Source organism: Astatotilapia calliptera, chromosome 7 (assembly GCF_964374335.1).
Source record: "Astatotilapia calliptera chromosome 7, fAstCal68.1, whole genome shotgun sequence".
NCBI classification, from domain to species: domain Eukaryota; kingdom Metazoa; phylum Chordata; class Actinopteri; order Cichliformes; family Cichlidae; genus Astatotilapia; species Astatotilapia calliptera.
Window position 1 is genome coordinate 11,434,478 of NC_137428.1, and position 22,883 is coordinate 11,457,360.

Consider the following 22,883-nt stretch of genomic DNA (forward strand, 5'->3'; position numbering starts at 1 on the left):
CCTTTTAGTCAAATCAATGTGTGGCAGTGACATGACAGATATGAAAAACGCTCCATTCAGCTGCTGTCCACTGATACTGAAGCCAAGTGGAGAATTTCATGCTAAAATTCCGAGTAATAACTTATATTTTATGTAAACAACTTTATATGAAGTCAAATTGCTTAATGTAAAGTGTAATGGGTCACTTATGTTATACCCAAAGTTGTTCAGTGCCTTTTGGCTTCATACTTACTTGCATAAAACGTGTTTGAGCAGCAGAGTGTTTCCAGGAAATAAAAGTTTGATAAAATCTCTCTTTACTTGCCCAGCACTAAATTGCAGGCAAAGTTAATGAACAGCTGGTGAACTCAGAGCTACCATTCCACTTTCTTTAGGGTTCAGAAACTAGATTCAGTTCAGACTCGAGGACAGTAGAGGGCGCTTGGAAGATAGTCCTCAGTGAATAGAAGTGAAGGGAGCTAAAAGGCTATAAAGACAAATAAGGTATCAAAACAATCTAAAACCAGAATAATGTTTATTTTCTACATGCTTTTTATGAAAAAGACAGATACAATTTCCAGAAGAAATGGTTATTTTTGTAAATATGGCAGGTCCATGAGTCACTAACTTACTACAAGTCCTGTAACTGTAAGAGAATGAGTGTTCCTGACGATATCAGAGCTTATCTCGTTACAGCGTTACAGAGTTATTAAGACATGCTGTCTGAATGTGTTCATAAAGGCCCTGAACCACAGACTGTACATAAAATATGGACTTGGCCACTGTGGCATCACTTAAAGCTGCTCTTATGGAGAACATCATCTTGGCTTTTATGCAGCTAGCAGTCGGAGTGTTTCCACAAGAAGGTGAAGTGCTACATTATCAGCAAATGCTACACTGGTCAACAAGCATTTTTCTACTTGTGCTTTTACAAATTTTACTTGGTGACCCCAAAACTGACAACTATTTTTTATCTAGCATCAACAAAAAAAAAACATTTTTTCTTTTTGTTGTTGTTATGATCTTCTAGTAATTGGATAACTAGGATGACCAGGTGGGAATGCTGATGCATTTTAGCATTTAAAAGTTACATTTGGTCTCCAGGTTTGGTCTTTGTGGATTCTGAAATTCATGAACTGATGCGTGAGTTCAAAAAAACTGAAGCCAACTACATCAGCAGCATAGGACGGATCCGTGCAGGTTGTCCAGAATTTTCTTGGCAATCACAGAGCAGAGAATTATGCTGAGCTTGTGGATAACATGCTGAAATCATATCAGCTAATGAGTGCCAGACTGTCACTGAAGAAGCAGTTTTTACATTCTCTTGTTGACTTTTTCCCACTAAATCTAGATGACAGCGATGAGCGTGGGGAAAGATTTAATCAAGATATGAAAGTGATCGAAAACTGATATAAGGGAAAATTTAATTTGAGCATGGTGGGTGGCTACAAAAATACTCAGTACCTCAAACATCTTTGAGCGCACATTTAATTTTGAGCTAAATAGACAGAAACACGCTTTAATGCATCTCTGAATAAAACACCTCAAAAAAATTTTGCCAGGAAAATTTCAGCCATAGTGTTAGACATATATTATATTGATTAAAGTTTCAAAACGCCAATGATGTGTATCTCAGTAGCATAACATAAAAATAATCTAATTTCAGCAACCTTTAACTTTAATAGGTTTACATGCATGTGTTCTTAGAAAAATTCAACCCCATACAGTAAAGGAAAAATTATCTGCAGAGACTTTAACCATTGTTTTAATCACACACTACATATATTATTTATATACATTCATTGCTCCAAAATGACCAGAAAAACTGGTAATGCTACTAAACAGGTGGACATTAACCTCTCCATAATCTTAATTGGTGTGGTTAAGATGGGCATTTTGGTCCCTCACATTTACTCTTTTTTGGGGGAGGTCTCCACTTGATCTGAACAGCCACACTGGAAGGCAGCGTGAAAAGGTGGTTGTCATTAAAGCACTGATGGGGATGTGATGGCATTTAGCACACATTTTCAGAAAGTCTCACTGGGGACACACTCATGGTGCTTTTTTGGCTAGTACACACAAAAAGTGGCACAAATAGTTGAGTGATAAATGAAAGAAGAGTACTGTGGCGTACAATACTGCAGATAACGGGTGACACAAACACCTTTAAGGGTGATGTCACCCTTAAAGGTTAGTTGCCTGGATCCAGCCACTCTTACTGGATTGTATCATGTCATCTCAACAAGAACAAATTAATTTGCTGAATTTCATGCAGATGCTACATGATTTAATTACGTTCACCATAGAAACATGGAATTATTTAGTTCAAATTACAAGTTTGGATCTTGTGCATGTAACAACCACCCAATTTCATTTTTTGAGTTGACTCACGAAATTCACAAGATCACGTTAGATGTCAAACCACTGGAAAATCACTGGGGTTACAAGAGGCAGACAACCACACCGCGTGTATGCTGTTACTATTTCTTATGGTTTAACTTGTCAGGGACAACAACATAAAGCATCATCAAGCATAGCTTTCCTACTTTTGTTAAGTCTGTATTGACAGATTAATGCCATGGTGATTCGTGCTGTTGCCTCAGAGCAAGAAGATCCTGGGTTCAAATCCACAATGTGGCAAAGTTTGCAGTGGGTTCTCTCTGCGTACTCTGGTTTCCTCCACAGTTAAAGGGTAACTGGTTATTCTAAATTACCCAAAGGTGTTGAAGTGCAAATGGTTGTTTGTCTCTGTATGATAGACTAGCGACCTAGTGTGTACCCTGCCCTTGTTACCCTATCACTTCCGCAGCCCAGATAAAGATAAGGAGATGGGTGGATTGGAAGTTGCTGTAAATCCGTTGAATTCTTTTGTTGAACATTATGTAATATGAATACAACATGTACTACAGACATAAGTCACATTTCATTCATTCAACAAGATTATCGTTGGTGTAACAAACAAATATTTTAGTTCCTGTAACAAGACTTTTGATGTGCCAAAGTGTTTAAACAATATAAGACGGTTTTAAATAAATCTAATTAGACTAACGTGGTACAAACATGTTGATTGAACAAAAATCAAATTAATTGAATGTTAATGTTAATATTATGTAAAACCTACACACATATATCGTGTTGACACAACACAACCAAGATGGATTAATATAACATGATTTGTTTAGATGGAATATAAGAGGCAAGATAAAATTACGTTCATCCAATGAATTATTTTTTTGAGTGCAGCCTTTCCAGATGTTGTGTTTTTTTAAATGGGCTTGTTTAAGTCATGATTTATGTCATGACTTTATTGAGACAGGGCTGCAGAATCCTTCCGACAGGTTTAAACACAGTATTATATGAAGTTAAGCTTAAGCACATTAAGGCAATTCTCCCAAACAGACTTAGTGGAGGAACTGCTTCCACACATATATAATTACTGAAACAGGTCTGTATGTTTCTTTCACATGGCCACATCCACAGGAATACGACAGTATTTATTAAGACGACCGGATTCAAACCAGAGGAAAGGTTTGTGTTACTGTTCAGTAAAACAAATCAAACTAATTAAAGAAATTGCTGACTCTGCCAATCTGCTCTGCAGCTGTTTGTTCCTGAGAATAATAAAAATGCTTTCAGCACAAATTTATCAGCACAAAGCGTGATAATAAATGAGAGAGCTCATCACGGTCAATGTGCATCAGGCACAGCATATGGCCACAAAATGCACAGAAACCAGAGTGGTGTACTATTGAGCAAGTTTGGCATAGGCAGGATTTCTGGGAGCTAAGAGGTTTAACTAATCTTAACTGAAGCCCAGATCATACAAATTTATAAAACTCTTGCATAAAAGCCCTGTGACAGACTGGTGACCTGTCCAGGGTGTACCCTTCCTCTTATCCCCTGTGCCTGGTAATGGTTCCAGTCCCCCCTTCCCCTCCCCCGGATGGATGGATGGATGGATGGATGGATGGATGGATGGATGGATGGATATTGCATATAGCTGCTTGTGTCCTCTCTCATGCAATGCAACCACACACACAGTACCCCAAGAAAACTACTTATTGTTGTTTTCAAGGCAAGGAACATAAGAGCTGAGTTTTGTGCCATCAGAGGTATTTGTGTTGTAACAGTTTAACTTTCAGGTCTGATTGCAACCTTAAGATTTAAAGCTGAAAAAAATGGTCTGAAGAATCATTAATCTAACATTATAGCAGTCAGCTGTTATATTCCAGTGGCTAGTGAAGCGCAAGTGATGATTTAGACGTTAAGTGCCAGAAATCAACAGCTCTGTGGGGAAAAAATCCCTTGTGCCGTTTTGACCTCGTCTTTTAGAGCTGGTAAAGTGTCGGCGTGTAAGAGAATAAGACGGTCTTACCGAATTGCCTTTGCTCTGTGTGAGGCTGTGGTCCTGCTGCATCGGTGTGATGGGGGAGGATTTAAGAGGGGGGGAGAGGGTGAGGTCCCGGCGCAGAGGCCGTGAGTCCAGCTTCTCCCCCTGTCTGTCCAGCTTGTGCGCTGAGTCCTTTCCCCCTTCCCTCCCCTCTTTCCCTTCCCTTCCCTCCCTCCCATCTCGGTTCTTATGCCTCTGTCGCTGTACGGCGTGTGAACGCCCCTCTCCGTGACCGTGCCTCTCCTCCCCGTGCCCATGGGGCTTGTGGGTGGTTGAGTCTCTGGGCTGTAAAGGCTTCATCTCCATCTCGTAGTTGCTAATTTTCTCCTCGTCCTGCTCCAGCAGCCGGCCTCCCCTGCCGTGCACGCCCCTGTGGCTGGACGTCCAAGAGGCAGATGAGGATGACTCTGTCCACCTGGCCTGTCTGTGATTGGAAGAGCTGTGCTCCCGCGACTTGTGATTAGAGGAGCTGTGTTTGTGTCCGTTGGTCCGGCTAGTGCCTCTCCCACTGACCCCACCTCCTTTTGACAACATTCCCCGTCTTTTGTCTTCACTCCAGCTGTTGGCCCGTGGATACTCCCCCTTCCCTCCTCCACCTCCAACACCTTCGCCTCCCACACTGCCTCCCTCCATCAACACCTGAATTTCTGTCTGCACCACCCCCATACCTTTCTCACCTCTTTCTCCCCCCTCCCTTCCCCTGTCCCCATGGTCCACTGCGCTCTGCCGGTGGAAACGGGCACTCTTGGTGCGTTGCGACGGCCGGGCAGGTGGCGGCGGAGTGTGGGGTGGCGAAGACGAAGGCGGGCTGAGATCAGGGGTTGCAGCGTCGTTAGAGGGGTCGTCAGAGGCTGCGCTCTTCACATACAGGTCAGGACTGTCGGCCGTACCAGCGCTACTCGACAAACCCTCGCCCTCCACTTCACTGGACACTTGACGTTTGGGACGCTGCACTTCCATACCTGCAGAAGACATCAGAAAGGCATTCAGGATGAGAAGGAGGAGATGAAGGAGTTTTACTTGTTGGAATTACCCAATCTGGGTTTCTAAATGATACACCAGTATCACTGTAGAAAAAAATAACATAAAACTTATATAAATAAAAAGTAAGGGCCTGTTGTAAAAACATGATGGGGTTAAATCTTACAATTACATAAAATATATCATTGCAATTCCAATTATCACATGCAACTGTTTTAGGCTGGTGAGTAAGTGTGACAACACCCACAGAAAATAATCCCACAAGTTGCACAACACTGCATAAAATCTCGTTACATGTGTAAAAATGACTGGGTTAGAGTGGGGGCTGAATTTAACACTGTCAAGAAAACAATACAATTTTCTTTAGACATTATGTTTGCAGTGTTTTCCCTACTCCATCTGCTTACAGGATTAAAGCCACTGGGCCAACAGAACTCTCATTTCTCCCACATCACCAAGAAGCCAAAGAGGAAAACATAATGATCAAAGCAAAAATAATTCATTTGATTTAATTAATTTGTGCATGTGCAATGTGGGGTAGACAGAGCACAGAGCACATAGGAGAGGAGACAGAAGAAGAAGAGAAGGGAAGTCATCAGACGACTGTAGCATTTATGGTACAGCAACCTCCAGCTGCTCCAGTCAGCATGTTGAAGTATTGTTGGGCAAAATACTGAACCCCAAATTCCCCCGATTCAGTGTATTCATTAGAGTTTCAGTGTATATGTGACAGAGGATAAGTGCTCAAAAGCCCAGAATAAATGAATAAATGTTTGTGTAAAATGTGAAACTTTGGCTTGTAGTAAAAAAGCATTATTAAGTAAGTCTCTGTTTGTGCAGATCTTTGGGATTGTGGGAATTTAACAACACAAAAACACCAAAAAGCTTGCAGTGTGTAGCCCAATCACACAGTATAAGAGATGGTTGTAGGTAGATGTCACCCACTGGCAAGGCTGGACTGGGACAAAAAATCGCCCCGGGCATTTTGACTAGAGACCGGCCCACCAGGATAAAGATTGAAAATGTGACGTCATTCAGGGGTAAAACTGCAAAGGATTCTGGGAACTTGTGGCAAGAGGTACTAGCGCACGCAGGCTTTCAATTGAACTCAGTTACACAGCGATAAAAAGAAACACAAAAAATGGCAAGAAGCTGTTGTATTATTAACTGCAACAGCCGGTCGCATGACAGCCACGGGAAGCCGATCGTTTTTTTTTAAATCAGATTACATCGTTGAAGAGAAATGTTTTAAGCCATGTTTCCGAAGTAAGAGCCTACGGATGGTCTGGATATACCAAATATAACGTCCCAGAACACTCCAGTTCACATGTTAGTCTGCTCCAAGCATTCCCACAAAGGTCAGAGTTTTTAGTAGTTAATACGTCATTTTTCTTAACATAATTGGTGATATAGGTTACAAGCAAGTCTGGCGCTGAACAGAAATTGTCGCTATGCTCCTTTATTTATTGTGCATAAATAGTGAATTGTCCTGACACAATATTGCGTTTCGCTTCTGTTATTATGGTACATTGACAAAAACATATACGTTTATTCACAGGATAAAACAGTTTTTTTGTATCACTAATTGTCCAGTGCGATTACAACATACAATATTATTGTCACTGCTACATTTCTGTAATGCCTACCAGAAATTATTTCCACTACTAATTAATTACCGTTGAGCTCAAAGGTCCTATTAATAAACAGTTAACGAATGTGTATCTATGAAGACGATTTGTGAGACTGGTAAACTTACCTTTGTTCGTACGATGGTCTTTCGTTCTACATGGTGCATTTCAAGGTCCTGCACCCATCCATCAGTAAACTGTTCCTGGGCTTGTTGCAGTGACCTGAAGTTACTAAACTTTATGAGTGTATGCACTCACTCCAAGAACCGTGTAATTACAAATATGAGCGTGGTGAAAGTTGGGCAGCACGCTAAGGTATTTTGTCCCTCTGTGTGCTCGTAAGGGTCTAACCCTTTCACTGGTTTGATTTTTCCTCTTATCTTTTCTTTGTCTTTTCGTTGAGTCTGTCTTTGTACGAACCGGCATTGTTCTCCTTCGTTTTGTACATTCCTTTTTTGTGCGGCAAAGAAAAACAAGAAGGTATTGGAACCGGAGAATGAACGTTTTGCGGTGCTGCAAATGCTTGCGTTTGATGCGGTACTTGGATTGTTTTGCCACGAGTTCCCGGCATGCAATGCGCAAAAATCACGTGATTGCTAAACAAGGGGGCGGGTGCATTCGGCCTCCTCGGCTGTAATTGGTCCAGCCCAGAGTCGATCATGACCAATTGGCCAATCCAACACCTTTCATTATATATACCCTTCCTAAAAAAAAAAAAAAAAAAAAAAAAATCCATCGGCCCATAAAAACAAAAAATCGCCAGCGGCCCACCGGGCAAATGCCCGGTACGCCCGATGGCCAGTCCAGCTATGCCCACTGGTTTGTCAGGTTCCTTTTTGATGACTATATAGGTCAAATGCTGACTGATTAAAAAGCTGGCTTGAACAGAAAAGAGTTGATGTCAAGATCTCTGCGAGCAGTAAAGACTGTACAAAACATTTTTCAAAAAGCATTTGTGTAAATTGCAAACAATGGTTGCAGTATTTGATAAGTATTTTTTGTAAATTATGACTTTTCTCCATAGCAGCCCCTAAGTGACAGGCCAACCAGGACACTGCCCCCTTCTGACAGTAAATAGCTACAACATGGGCACAGCAACTACGGACAAGCCACGCACAAGCATGCCGGGTTTATGGCTAGTGTATCACATTTGATACATACAGTTTTTGTGAGTTTTTGAGACTTTTACAAAAATAAATAAATAAATAAACTTAAAAAAATATCACACGGTAAATTGTGAATATTCTAGCTACTCTCCATGTTTTTCTGAAACTGTTACGTAAACAGTGAACAAAGCACAGTAGGGAGTTCTGTGTCTGCTGAAGGACTTGTGCACTGCAGCAGTTTCCCTCCACTCAAAGTCCACTTGATTAACATTAACAAATCAGCTACATGGCGCCAAAGTTGCCTGGCAATGCCTTCCAAATAAAAAAAAAATATGTCAAGTATAAAAACACAAGCCATCACACTGATTTTTTATAAGCCTGTTTAAAAAAACATTTACAAAAATTAAACTGGGAGGAGAAGAAGTGTAAAGATCCTTCCATTATCGATCTTCTCATCCATTCCACCTTTACATCTTTCTATACAGTCCTTTATTTTTGTCAGAAAGCAGAAGAGGCGGCAACAGTAAGGTAGATGATGATTATCAAAACAGGTTATCAAAACAAACATCCTGCAAAATGTCAGCGCTGATGCTTGTTGACAAAGATGCTCTCACAACTCTGTGCGTGTGAGGTTTTTTTTTAGCTGTGCGAAGAAGCAGACGAGCAGAATTGACGGCAAAAGAACAATCACTGTCATCTCAGCTCCGTGTGTGTGTACAGCGCACGGCATGAAGTCACTGTGTGCGTGTGTGTCACGCTGCATGTTGGACTGTGTAGGCTACCTGCAGCGTTCTACAGGTATGAGTGACAGTTGCAGAACCGCAAAGCTGGAGGGTGGTTGGCGTTGACCTTTACCACACACACAGCTCTTGATGTGTTTTGTGTGTTCGGGGTGTATGCTTACGTATTGCTGCCTGCTTGGCTTGGTTTCTGGATCTCTATAGAGACGGATATGAACATGTGCTATATATAAAATTTTTAATCAGTGCATGTATGGTTGCCCACCATTTCCTGGGTGCTGGAAAGAAGGGGAGAACTGCTTGGCAGTGACCCTCGCGATGCGACTCTCTTCCTGGGCCTTCTGAGCTGCTGCTACCGCCGCCTCAGCTTTACCCTGTGCGTGAGCCGTCCTGAAACACAGAATAGTAAAAATAATAACTTTAATTTATATAGCATATTACAAATTTTCTGAGCAAATTTTCTGTTGCTGAGCATTTTGACAGCAGCAACTAAATGAAGCAAACATTTGAAAAAAACGCATATGAGGACAGCTAAACCATAGTAAAAGTAAAAGAGAGAGAAACGGTTTGGGAAATGTATTTAAAAAAAATCAGGAATGTTTTTCCCCTAAAAATATATTGAAATATGAAACTTAAATATAGTAACTGACTCAGCCCACTCAGCCCTGACTGTAACCATTGTTCCCTTCACTACATTCTGGTGTATATGGTTCATGAAAACCCTTTAAAGTCAGTCAATAAAATCTTAAAATCTATTTTAAAACATACCAGTTTAACATAAATGAATACAGCACAAAAGGCCAACTTTAATCTTTAAGGGGGACCTATTCTGCTCATTTCCAGTTTCACGTTTTCATGCTTGGACTATACTAGAGCACATTTGCATGAACTACAGCTCAAAATTTCAATTTAATTCAGTTCTATTTTTATATAGCACCAAATCACAACAGCAGTCACCTCAAGGTACTTTATTTTGGACAGTAAAGACTCTACAACAATACAGTGAAACCCCAACAATCAAACCACCTCCTTTGAACAAGCACTTGGTGACAGCGGGAAGGAAAAACTCCCTTTCAACAGGAAGAAAGCTCAAACAGAACCAGGCTCAGGGAGGAATGGCCATCTGCCACAACCGGTTGGGGGTTAGGGGAGAGAGACAGGACAAAAAAACCCCAAAAAAACCACACACTGAGGAAATCGAGCCACAAAAATAATCCTTGATCGTCTGGTGCATCTCCTCAGCTCATCCACTAGCTGGAATAATCAATTGTGTCTCCTTTCCCCTTCCTTCAAGCAACCATATTATGATTGGCAGACCATTGCAAGAAGAAGGTTTGACCAGAGAGTGGGTGGGGCTTTTGCACTTATGGCTTCAACTGTGCGTACAAATAGACACAGTTGAGGCTATAATTCTTTTATTTTTATATAAAGTTTGTAGAACAGTGTTAAGTAGGAGTTTTTAGCTATACATGTCTAAAAATAGGGAATATAAAACAGTGCAGTACATTAGAGGGAGATAAGGAAAAGAATAGAATAAAAGAAAAACCACTGTCCAAAAATACTGTAATTTTAAAAAAGTCATTAGAAACTGTCCTTTCGAACAATAAAAGTGCCAACAATGCTCCACAGTGTTTCAGTTTTTCACTGATACAGGGGTATTTGTGGCTGAGCCCCGGCTTATTCACACAGCACCTACAGAACACACCAACTTTGCTCCATTAATTAGATCCCGGTGTTTGTAGCCCAAAGGGTGATGTCGCACTGTAGTAGCTTGAACACTTGCATAGTTAAAAGGAAGGTTAAAATCTGTTTATTGTCACAGTTATTCTAAACAGGGACTCCCTTTAATAGATTTTTTTTAAATAAACATTGCTAAGTATCTAGCTCATTATATAAAAAGCGAAGACACTGTGAGCAACCTTTTTGGCTGACTGTTTCTCAAACTAGCAGAAAAAGCCAACAGCAGTCATATTGGGCATCACAGCATCACGGCACATTTTTACTGATTCTGTACCTTCCTGGAAATCCAATGGAGGGATTTACACCACTCTTTAAAAAAAAAAAGAACTTCATTTAGTGCTTTAAATGGCAGAAAGTGCTGTCTGACACGCATGTCCAAAACCTACTATAACTATTTGAGTGGTTTGAAATCTGATAACCAAGAAAGTCACAACATAAGACTGATATGTTTTTCATATTCAACAAACCATTCAGTAAGGCCTTGCCCTCTGTAGTTACAGTGCTTCTGCTACTTTGACATATCTTGCATTAAAAGAAATGCTATTCTGCATACCTTGGCTGTATGGGTATTTTCCCCCAGAGAAGGTGGGTTATCTGGGTTTCCAAGGCAACAAATGTTCATATTAAACATGGATAAAGTTTAGAAAGTGAGGTCAGTGTATGTACAATTTCCCAGAGGAACCCACCTGAGGGATTAATAAAGTTTTATCTTATCTTATCTTAAGTATCTCTCTGAGCCAAATATTCAGTTCCAGGCAGTTTATTTTCCTACTGTTGGCATCAGCTATAACCACAGAAGCTCCACCCACCTGCTATTAAAACATTTTGCTTTGCAGGGGCTGCCAATCAGAAGAAAGCAGGCTTAAAGGCTGTGCTTTAAAGAAGAGAAGCTAAACGATTAATTTTAGAGAGTGAATGAACTGAAGTGCTGCAGTATAAGACAATCAATGATTACTTTTTGAGATGTGAATCATGCACAGCACCTCTAGTAAAGTCCAAGAATTGAATAAATAAATAAATAAACTGAGGTGTAAATGAGCATAATAGAGCGTCTCAGAGCCAAGCAGGTGATTTTTGTCATTTTTACTCTGTGCAGAAATTACGTCTAAGTAGGAGAAAATTTATGAATGCCAAAAAAAAACACAACTGGAGAAAAGGTCATAATGCTTTGGTTGTATAATAACATTTTTCCTGTCATTATGGAAGCTTGACTAACACACCTACATCAATCACATCACTGCTGTGCCCATATAAAGCATTTATTCTGGGGTATTCTTATTAACAGAACCGGCATTATTCATTTTGTGTTTATATGGAATCTCTTTCATAAAAGACACCTGAGCCAGAAGGTGACAAACACGCGCAGGCATCAGCATATTACATGATACCTCAAACAGAAGCTGCGGAGGGACAATTACTACAGAGCCACAATATGATGAGATAGCATGCATTCATCTGTTTACAGGCGCTGTAATCTTCTGCTTGAAAATGTGTTTACTATCACAAAATAATTCATCTCACTGCCTCTCAGGCTGTCAGGCTTTTCACATCCCCTTCATCTCACTAACAGCCTCTTTTTCAGTCTCCTTTTTAAAACCACTCTCTCACTCTTTCTGTTATTCCTCATTTTTCTTTTTGCCTCTCTCTAATTGCCCCTGCCTTCTTTATAACAAACCCCTTTTCATGTACCTCTTGTCCCACCCTCTTTTCTTTCTCTCTGGTAATATCAAATAGATCTTTTCTCTCAATTACAACCCTCCTCTCCCCATCATCTCTATATTTCCATTCACCTATCTTCCTCTGTCTATCCAAGGGCTCTCCACTCGTCTACAAAAGCGTCTCCATCCATCCCTTTTCCCTCTCTGGGCAGTAACAGTCTTGATGCAGTGTTGCATGTCGATGGCTATTGATTTTTTCTTCTCGGCCTCTCTGTTTCTCTTTTCCCCTCTGTGGACTCTCTGCCAGCATCCACTGTGTCAGGCTCACAGCATACACAACACCACCATGTGAGTGCACGCCTCCTGGTTGTAAGGGAGGTGAGGTATAAAGAAAGGGAAAAGACTGTTTCCTTAATTTACACAGCATAATCAAGGATAGTGCTTTTTTAATAAATAAAAAAATCTTCATGTGGTTTAAATGTCACGAACACACAAGCCCACTCTTAAAAAAGTCTCTCTGTCTAATTCTGTGTCATCCTTTTCCTCCACAACTTCCTGTCCTGCTCTTCCCAGGGAACAACCTGTTTCTGGATGAATCAACTGCCTGGAGAGAAAGGAGCTGCCTGTTCAAAGAGGGCTCGATTATACAACACAGCATCCTGTCCAAGAGAAGACGAAAAAAAAGAGCTACAGATGGAGGGCAGGAAGAGGAGAGGAAAGGAAGCAGAGCTGGAGGGAGGTGATGAGGAGGAGGGAAGGAGGACAAAGGACAGGTACAGTGTGAGGATGGAGAGTGAAGAAGATTGGTGTGAGACTGAAAGAAAGATTGAGTTAAAAGATGTTACATATTCAACGTTACCAAATCACTGTCGGGTTAATTGTGGGAAGGAGGATAACCAGTGGTATCCTAGTCATGGCAGGAGTGGACAGGAGGAAACAAGCTGCTATATTTTTATGCAGACCTGGATTTTAGTACTATCATAGTCTTATCATATTCAAAGCTCAGTTAAGAAAATAAAAATAAATAGGATACCAAAGGTTTTGTTGTGCTGTTGGGAAACGTAGCTGACCGCAGTTCCAGATTTCAAAGTAAAATTTGAGATATCAAAATAAAAGGATGACCAAAATGAGCAAGTCGGACAATCATTCACACTCCCATTCATACCTGTGGCCCATTCAGAATTGTCAGTTAACCCAATCCATGCATGTCTTTGGACTGTAGGTGGAAGCAGTCTGCACAAGAACAGGGACAACATGCAAACACCACATAAAAAAATAAATACAATGAAAAATAATTAGGGGCAGCTTGCCATAAACTTGTAGTATGTGTAAATGTGAGTGTGAATGGCTGTCTGCCTCTGTGTGTTAACCCTACAATAGACTGGTGATCTGTTCAGGGTGTACTCTGCCTTTCAGCTTTTGAAAGTGGCGATAGGTTCCAGCACTCCACCCTGTAGGCCTGAATTGGATAAGTGGAAGAAAATGGATGAACAAACAATGTGTTAATAAAACACAGCAACAACAAAACTGACAATAACTCTGCTGAGAAAGCAAGGAAAACTGTGCTCACGTGTTAGTGACAATCACAACAGAGGCCAGCCTGAAAGCTTATCCTCATATATCACCTATTTAATATCATACTGTAAGACTTCAAATTAGCATTTGAGACAATAAATTAATCAAGAAAGTTTTTACTGAGGTCACATATTGCATGAGAAGTAGATATATTTCCTAATACACGTCTATATAAATAAACTTCTTGTTGCAGCCGGAGGAGTCGCCCCCTGCTGGTGTTAAAAAAGAACAAATTTTAAAGCCATTTCAGCATCGGCTTCACTTTGTAAACGTGGACCTGTCTAAACCTGTCTACATTCATCATTTGTATACAGTCTATGATCTGAAACAAACCGGTGGCCTGACTTAATGCCAGACAGCAAATCTTTGGGTTTGGGGCTGTTGCTAGGGAACAAAAAAGCAAGTTTCTCAAAACGTATGATGGCTACTACAGATACAGTATCTGCACCACAGAGGTTGTGTAGAGCACCTGCTGTGCACAGTAGTGCTAAAATAGATCCCTAAAAGAAAGAAATAAGGCTTAATAAAATATTGTATATTCATACAATCCCCACCCCCACATCTAACTTACATCTCGGAGACACCTTCTAAATGTTCCTTAACTGACGGCACACTTTGAGAAAGCCGCATTGATGCTTAAAACGTGACACATTCAGAGGACACTAAATGAGCAGGGATATCAAGGCCAAAAGGACAGGCGAAATAATAGGACAGGGGACATGAGGAGAATGAAAACAGAGCGATGCAGGAGATACGGAGGAAGACAACAAAGTGCAATGAGATGAGGTTAGGAAAGAGACAGGAAGAGAAAGTCTAATCCGGGGCTCACGCTCTAAGCTCCTCCATCATCTCTGTCATCGCTCTGAACCAGTTGATGATGATGAGGATGATTCATATCTCACAAAGCTTCCCGGTTTGCATCACTGCTAATAGTGTGTGTGTCTGTATTACTCATGTTGTGGGGATATAAATCTGTCTAAACAGTGCCGGGACTCCAACAAAAACAAGCCCCCATAAGGTAAATCTGTCAATTTCAGCATGGACACTTCCGCTGCGTCTCAGTTGGGATATTTCTGTTCCTAAACTTCCACGTATGGAGGCCAATCCATAACTTTTAGTGTTCCACTGTGGGTTTTTTCTATCCAGGCATGCTTTTACGGCATTGGGATTTCCACACTTTGCACAGAAGATGTCAACTTGTCTGCAAATGCTTGCTAGCTACTAGCTGAGCTGGAGTAAAACAGCTTTAAAAGCCTTAAAACACGCCAACCAGAAACAGAGACCAGTGGTTTCCAGGAGGTCACTCGTCTCTAGGCCTGTGTGACTGTTTCAAAGCAGCTCTTATCAGCCTTTAGCAACGACTTGCCAGGAAATGCGCATTATTCCCTTGTGACTGGTGCTTGCCGAGTAGTCACAGGCAGTGTCTAGGCCTTATTTATTTGACTCTATATTGTCACACATCCAAATTGGTAGAGAGAGGCTAAACTCATGCGGTTAAGCTGTCGTGTGACTGCAAAGCCCCAGTACTTCATATAATCATGCTCACAATAGTAAGTGTAAATACTGGAGTACACAGTATGAAATACAGTTTTGGATTAAAGTTAGAATAAATCACCGGCAAATGAATGTAAGTCAGTGTAACGCCCTGTGAAGTGATGGAAACTCAATGTGTGTGTGTGTGTGTCTCTGTGCTGAACTTTAGGCTTACCAATGAAACGAGGTCACAGAACTTCAGCGACTGGAGTCCTGTGACACAGTGAGTCACTGGTACTGACTAATCACAGGTAGCCTGATGAGAAATCAGTTACATCAGCACATGTGACAGCAGTAATCAGGGCACATGAGCTTGGTATCGCACACACACACACACTCACACATATAAACAAATCTGGGATTTACTGTAACATCAGGCACGTGGACAGCTGACCCTGAATTTCTACCAGCTGTTGGATTCTCTTCAGGAGATAAACCCGACCCCTGACCTCACTGCTTGCTGCCCTGCCTTTAGGAACAAGTAGGATGTACATTCAAACTCAGCCTATGGACAATTTTAGACGCACATACACACAGCAAGAAATCGACGAAAAAGGGCCACAAATCCTCACACATTGTGCTTTCATTTTGCTCAAAGAGAACTGAAGCAATTATCCTGTGACTGTTTCACCTCTCAGGGTTTCTCCTGGTGTTCCACAAGGAAATACCCTGCTGTTCTGTTCTGGGACGCACACACACACACATACAGAGAGGCTGTTCTGTGCTGTGCTACATTGCTGCCCGAATCTGGGTTAGACATTCCTGTGTGTGTGTGTGTGTGTGTGTGTGTGTGTGTGTGTGTGTGTGTGTGTGTGTGTGTGTGTGTGTGTGTGTAGGAGAGCGGAGAGCTAGGCCAGGCTAAAACTGTATGTACAGTTAGGTTATTCTGGGCAAGTAAAGTTGTGCCGTTATCCTAAATCAGCAACCTGCTCTGAGCAAATATTTAAAGCATCACCACTTTGTTACTCATCAAATTAGTAAAATCTGCATGTTACCTCAGCAATATGCCGACAACTTCATGCTCCAGTCTCAGAACCCTGATGTTAAATGATGAAAAACAGGCCAAAATAAACGTACTATACTAATAAATTGGACTTTACCATTTTGTTTCCACAGAAGCATAAATATATATATATTTATGCTTCTGTGGAAACAACATTAAATGCTTAATACATCCTGAATTAGGTTGGAGCATTCACTAACAACGCAATCAATTGACATCATGATCTTTTAATGACCCAACTCAGGATGATATGTTTACAAATCCATGCTTTCAGAGGGGTTTATTGTCATATTGTTGCCCCTTACTGCCCTTGAGCTGGCACATCTTGCCCACAGCTTTGACAACAAATCAGCAAATCAAAGAACCCCCCCACAGTTTTGCACCTATGTGCCAGTTATGTGTGAATAAGTGATTTTAAAATGCCTTACTTGTATAAGCTCCTACATGTTTACTAGAAAATGGTTCTTTCATACACATGTTTACCTCTCTGTGTAATTTCCTGGGCCAAACATAACCAAACTGTGAGTAAGAATGAAAGTAATCAGAAAGTAAAACCTAAAGGTAAAAAACTGGTTCCAGATGAGTCTGGGATTTCAGGTGTGTTTGTGCCAACACTGCCCTTCCTATTGTGGACTGTGGGCTTTGTAACAGTGGAAACACTCAATCACGCTAGAGTAAAAATAGAACAACAACCTCCTTATGACTAGGAAAAATCGGTTGTTGCCCAGTGATTGCATTGGATTTATTTTGCAGTCCAATTACAAGTATTTGCATCAACTGTTTTTGATCTCAAGGCAGTCAAACAGTTCTTCGACTCAGAATGAGTGCTTGATTCAACTGATTGTACTCTCATTATACTCCTATATTCATTTATATATACTTTCCCCCACAATCCTTATCTGGTCATAGCACATAGCTGAGCTTGGTTCTGCCAGCGGTTTCTTTCTGTTAAAAGGGAGTTTTTCCTTCCCACTGTTGCCAAGTGCTTGCTCAAAGGGGGTGGTTTGATTGTTGGAGTTTTCTCTCTGCTATTGTAGCTGTAGAGGTTACTCCTGTTGTGATTTGGTGGCAGATACATAAATTAAAATGAATTAAATTGAATATTAAGTGCCAGTGCCATTTTGCAGTTACATTGTCATCCTGATGAAACTACGTCCCATTTTGTGGAGGAATCTTTGAATCCCCGTATAACATCTATGAGGTTCTAAGGGGCTGCCACGGTGATGCAACCCCGAGATCATCTCCAGCTGAACTTAAACAAGGAACCCTTTAAAAGCCATGTCAATGCGTAAATCACTAAATTATGGAGCCGTTCTTATTGCATTATTGTGAAGCACTTAGGTATACCTTTGGTTTTAAATGTGCTATATAAATAAAATTGTATTGTTACAGCTCAGACTGGACTCTGATTGTAAGCAGAGTCTAGAAGCAACCGATTTATGATTTTCACAAATTTATCAGTTTTTTGCCAACTTCAGTCCATTCAATCCCAAACTGTTAGCAGACGTTTTCCTTCTTCTTGACTTGTTATTGCTATCTTGATACATCAAAGTCATTTTGAAGGCAGCAATTGACTGCAAGAGGTCACAGACCTGGTTCCTTTGAAGCAACCATTTCAAAGGCAATGGGATCGCCAATCGTCCCACAGTCTACAGACATTATTTTTGCTAATGCGGTAGTAAAGCTACTTTCAGCTGGGGGTCACCACAGCAGGTAACTCCGCATTTGTGATTGTTTTATGCCAGATGCCCTATCTGATGAAACCCATTCAGAAGACCTTACATGAGTTTTTTCAGATAGTTGAAACAAACAAATACAGGTGCGGGAATCACAAAGTAAAACAGGAAGTACATGGGGGTTCAGACAGGAGGGGAGAGAGAGAGCACAGGAAGAACACAGCCATAACGGGCAGGGGAAACATGGAATAAACACAAAGAGAGACGAGGGCTCATAAATACACAGAGGGGCACACAGGGGGTAAGAGTCACGAAGGGAAAACACTTAGGGAACAACACAACAGGACAACTCAGGAAACATGGCCTAAATAAGGAACGAAATACAAAAATACAAGAAACTAAGAATACTGGGCCAACATGGCCCAGGACCATGACATATTTAAGTTCACACACAGGTGTCCTACGTAGCAGTTTTAATAGATGAAACTCAACAGCAAGAGACAGCAAAAACCTGCAGAATGTTGGAAAAACAAAGCAGTTGTCCACGGGCACCACCTAGATTGCTAGTTTTGTGGTCACACTTGGGCTTCAATAAACACAACACAGCACAGATTAAAGCTACATGAAGATGTGTCTAAGAAGACAGTTGCAGCTCAGAAGGAAAACACTCTACCAGTTTGTTTCTTAAACACAACCATGACACAAGCTACAGACTGGCCACTACCATTAATCTAATTTTAAGTAAAGATATGCCCAAACGCCTGCAATACCGTAGTTTGCATTTAACTCAAAATCCCAGCACACATTGCAAAACTATTTATATTGATACGGATGCCTAGTTTCGGTTTTGTTCCAACTGCTTTCATGCAAAAATTTCATTTAAATATTGTTTGTGTCAAGATCTGGGTTTATCTGCTTTAAGCATGCATAAAGTGGCACCCTACTTTAAACAAGGACACTCCGTCCCTCCTCAAAAATAATTCAGGCCTACCCACTTGTGCATGAGCTCTTGCCTTCCAAATATTCAAGCACAATTTAACTCAGCATTCATTAGCTTAACTTTTACGGCATTAGTCTTTATTCCATATTTTGTGTCTTAGACCTGCAAGATCAAGCTGCAAAGCACCGTTTCCAACCACACAGCTACATTTCATGTTATGTTAGAGACTTAGGATAAGATTTTAGGTTGTATTTTGGATAAACATATAAAAACTGAGGTATGACTGCAACAAAGAACAGAATATGCGACCTAGAATATATATATATTTTTAAAAAGAGTTCAGAAAGAGTAAAAATGAAACTGGTGCAAACCACAGAATTAAATGGTGACGAGGAAAGAACAGATATAAACCAGGAAACCCTGCGAGTATGAAATGAATTATACCAATAATGAAATTTAAGTTAAATTGTTAAATAAGTCAGCATTTTATTAAAAATGAAGGAAGACACTAGGCTTAAAATTGGAATGTAATGACCTCTGAAAGCGAGAAAAACTTCATTATTTCAAAGTAAAAGTCGCACCACTGACGTCATTCTGTGTGGCAGATATTTTATGAAATTTAAAATAAAGTTTTAAATAAATATATTCTAGATATATTTTAAATACGGTGACTGAGATAAACACTGAATATTAGATGAATAAACTTTGTTTATTTGAACACCAATAACTAATATGACTATTTAGTGAACTGAAGGGATTTTTATGCCTTTAAAACCAAAAGTCAGCACTTTCAGTGTTTTACAGAGTGACCCAGATGTATCAGTCTGTGTCCAGAGAAAGGTCCACAATCTGAAGCCTAATTTAGCATCGACAGGTAAACTGGAAGCAAAAGTTACTCACCCATAACTCAAGTAGCTACTACAGCAAACTAATGCACTTTTTTATTTTTTATTTTAAAAAATGGTCTCTGTCAAGTTGAGCATTTAAGCACAGTTAAATTCATAAAGTAGTTCTCACAAGAAAGATGAAACCATGGAAACTATGTGAGCCAACCTACAGTATGATGTTTTGGCCTGTGCTGTAAAAAGCCTACAAGTCACTACGAATGCAAATATATTGTCATCATAATATAAGAAACCGAGCGGCTGATGTGTTTGCTACCTTTAATTTGTTTTTCTTTCTTCTATGTACGTGACTTCTCAACAGTGTGAGAGGAATTAGTTGAGCAGCTGTAGCTCGCTGTGGTCACACTGCCCTCAGCGGAAGACCGTCAGCAGGACTAATAGGATTGGATCTTTACTTATTCAGCTCCTCATGCATGCACTCTACAAACACAGACATGTTCAGCAGCTTCATTCACGATCTACACAGGTAAGCTTATAAGCAAGAGCAGGTTAGTCTGTGAGAGAGTAATTCAGCCTCTCTGCTCTTTCAGGCGCTCTGCCAGTGTTGTTGGCATAATGCGGAAATCTGCCCTCACTTCTAATGGGTTTTTTCTCTCACTTTATTATGCCTTTTTCTCTTCGTCCCACCTCACATCATTTCTTTGACACCCTCTGGTGTTTTCAATATTTCCATTTTAACGAGCTCATCCATCTCAGAAAGCAACTTGACATCTTGCGGAAAATTGGCGATCTGCTCCTAAACGTATATGCTGTACATCATTAACAGAGTGCAAAACATTACTGCATTATTGATCTGCTCCAAGGTCAACTGCTAATCAGAAAAAAAACAGCTCAGACAGCTGCTTCACACGCTGACTGACACTGTTGTCACTCTGCAGCCAGCTGTTTCTAATCACACTCTTCAGTATCTGTTGTACAGAAGAAAAGGCGTGATCTGTAGCTATGCAATACTAACATGACAACAAAGCATGTAAACACAAAGTCACAGACAGAGCCAAAGTTCAGATCTTCATATTTGGGTGAAGCACAACCAAAACTGAGAGAGGACAATGATCCACAGCCCAAAAAAATTTATGGATTATATATAAATTATTTTATGACCCACATTCAAACCTTTAAGATTAGAAACAGAAGTTGGAGGATGTTATAACTGATTACTAGGTTTAAAATCCAGGAAGATTCAGACATTTTTATTAGCCAATTCACTGCTCCTGTGTTCTTGTGTTGGGAAAAATATCTTAACTCAAAATAGTCAACTTGCACACACTAAACACTCACAGATATAGAGCAGAATCTGGCTAAGCCTTTAAATCGAAGCTTTAAGTTTTACCAGTAGTCCTCCAAAGCACTTTAATGCATTCCATTTTATAATAAACAAACAAACACAAAACCTACAAACTGAGCCTTAAATTTCTTAAGTCATCACAATGTTAGGCAGGTTATTGTGAGTGGGGCCAGAAGATCAGACACATTTATATAGGGACTCATGTGTGTGTTTAAGCGAGCAGGTGCCATCTTTGGGTCCGCTCCTCTCTAATACGTTCAAGCGTTTCGACCATGTGCTCCAGAAAGCATGAAGGCAACTTCTGGCTGCAAGAACAAGAGCTAGTTTGCTTTTCTGTGTTTGGCTCAATGACATGAAAAAAAATCAAAAAGAAAACAGTGTGAACAAATCAGAAACAGTACGAAGGGTGTGAAATCTGTTACACAAATAACGGCGCCTCTGCTGTGCAGGCCGTCCGTGCAGTGTCAAATTCTGCATGTGGAGTTCATGAAAGACAGCACATACTTAGCCAGCTGACAAAATTTATGTCACTTAGATATATGTGCGTAAATGCACAGATGCAGAACACCTCTCTCTCTTTACATGGGATGTCACACTTTGGTACCAAGTCGATGCTAAATCTCCAAAATCACAGCAGGACTTTTCATAACATAGATGCTACAGGTGGCAAGAGATCTACATGGAGATGTTTGAGTTTGAGTTGCCTGATCAGGAATTTAACAACTTCATGTTTTTTAAAAGAATTCAAAGAGTTTCATCTCGTAATGGCTTTTTTTTTTTCATTTGTATTCCAGTTTTTTCCTTGGTACCTGTTATTTCCTTCCTGTCTAAGCTCTACAGAAAGAGTTTAAAAGCAGCAGCTTTGTCACCACCAGAGGTACTGTAGCCATACCCTGGATCCTCGAAACAACAAGGTCTGGACACAAACTAGGCCATGGGCCTACTTCTGATGAGTCCCCACTTGACAAGAGTATCAATGTGTATCTGTGGCTTCAGGTCCCAGGACAGCTAATTACTTTCTGTTTTGAGTCCTTAGCTGTAAAAAAACAAAACAAAACAAATAAAAAAACAAAAATTGTTCTATATTGCTGTCCAAAAGTTTCTTGCAGCTGTAAAGAAGGTCAGGGCAAGCCCATTAACATCATCAGACAGACTGCTCTCATTGTTTTAGCTGAATGAACTCAGTTTTAATGAGAATCAGCTCTCATCTCCATTCAGCAGAACAGCTTTATCAGTCTTAACAGCTCCAGATGGGCTTGTTTGGCTTGCCAATTTCAATCATTCTGTAACCCTAATTTCACCTTAACCTGAATATTATTTTTAATATGTCACTGATCTCAATTACATGGTAAAACAAAGCCATCAGCAATTGTTTTTAAGCAGAGGATGGACAGGTGAAAGACGGAAAAACAGCTGTTTTAAGATGGATTAACACATAACAGCACCCCGTGGATATAAACATGTTGATGCCTGGGCTTTTGAGATGCAGCCCTGGCACTGCCATCTTCCTTGGGGGTTCTGACTCACCCCAGGTAAAACTTGTTCATTTATTAAAGACGTGCCAGAACCTGGAAACACAGTTTTGCTATGAACATGTTTAAATTGATGTACCTAGTAAGCTGACTTAATAAAGAGGATAAAAGCATTGAGGCAATATAATGGACAAGTTGTTTAAACTATGGGAACCATTTTATAATAGTATCATATTAATCGTTTTAAACATTACACGTCCTGTGAGGTGCGA

General features: G+C 40.4%; 1 protein-coding gene across 1 annotated transcript in view; it reads right to left on the reverse strand.

Annotated features, from left to right (window-relative positions):
* Nucleotides 1-22,883, reverse strand: part of jph3b (junctophilin 3b) — a 55,853-nt gene that overhangs the window by 9,720 nt on the left and 23,250 nt on the right. Inside the window, exons 4-5 of the mRNA XM_026172949.2 lie at nucleotides 9,090-9,214; nucleotides 4,355-5,331 (exon numbers count right to left, since the gene is read on the reverse strand). Of these exons, the coding sequence (XP_026028734.1) occupies nucleotides 4,355-5,331; nucleotides 9,090-9,214 (1,102 nt within the window). The remainder of the gene's footprint in view (nucleotides 1-4,354; nucleotides 5,332-9,089; nucleotides 9,215-22,883) is intronic.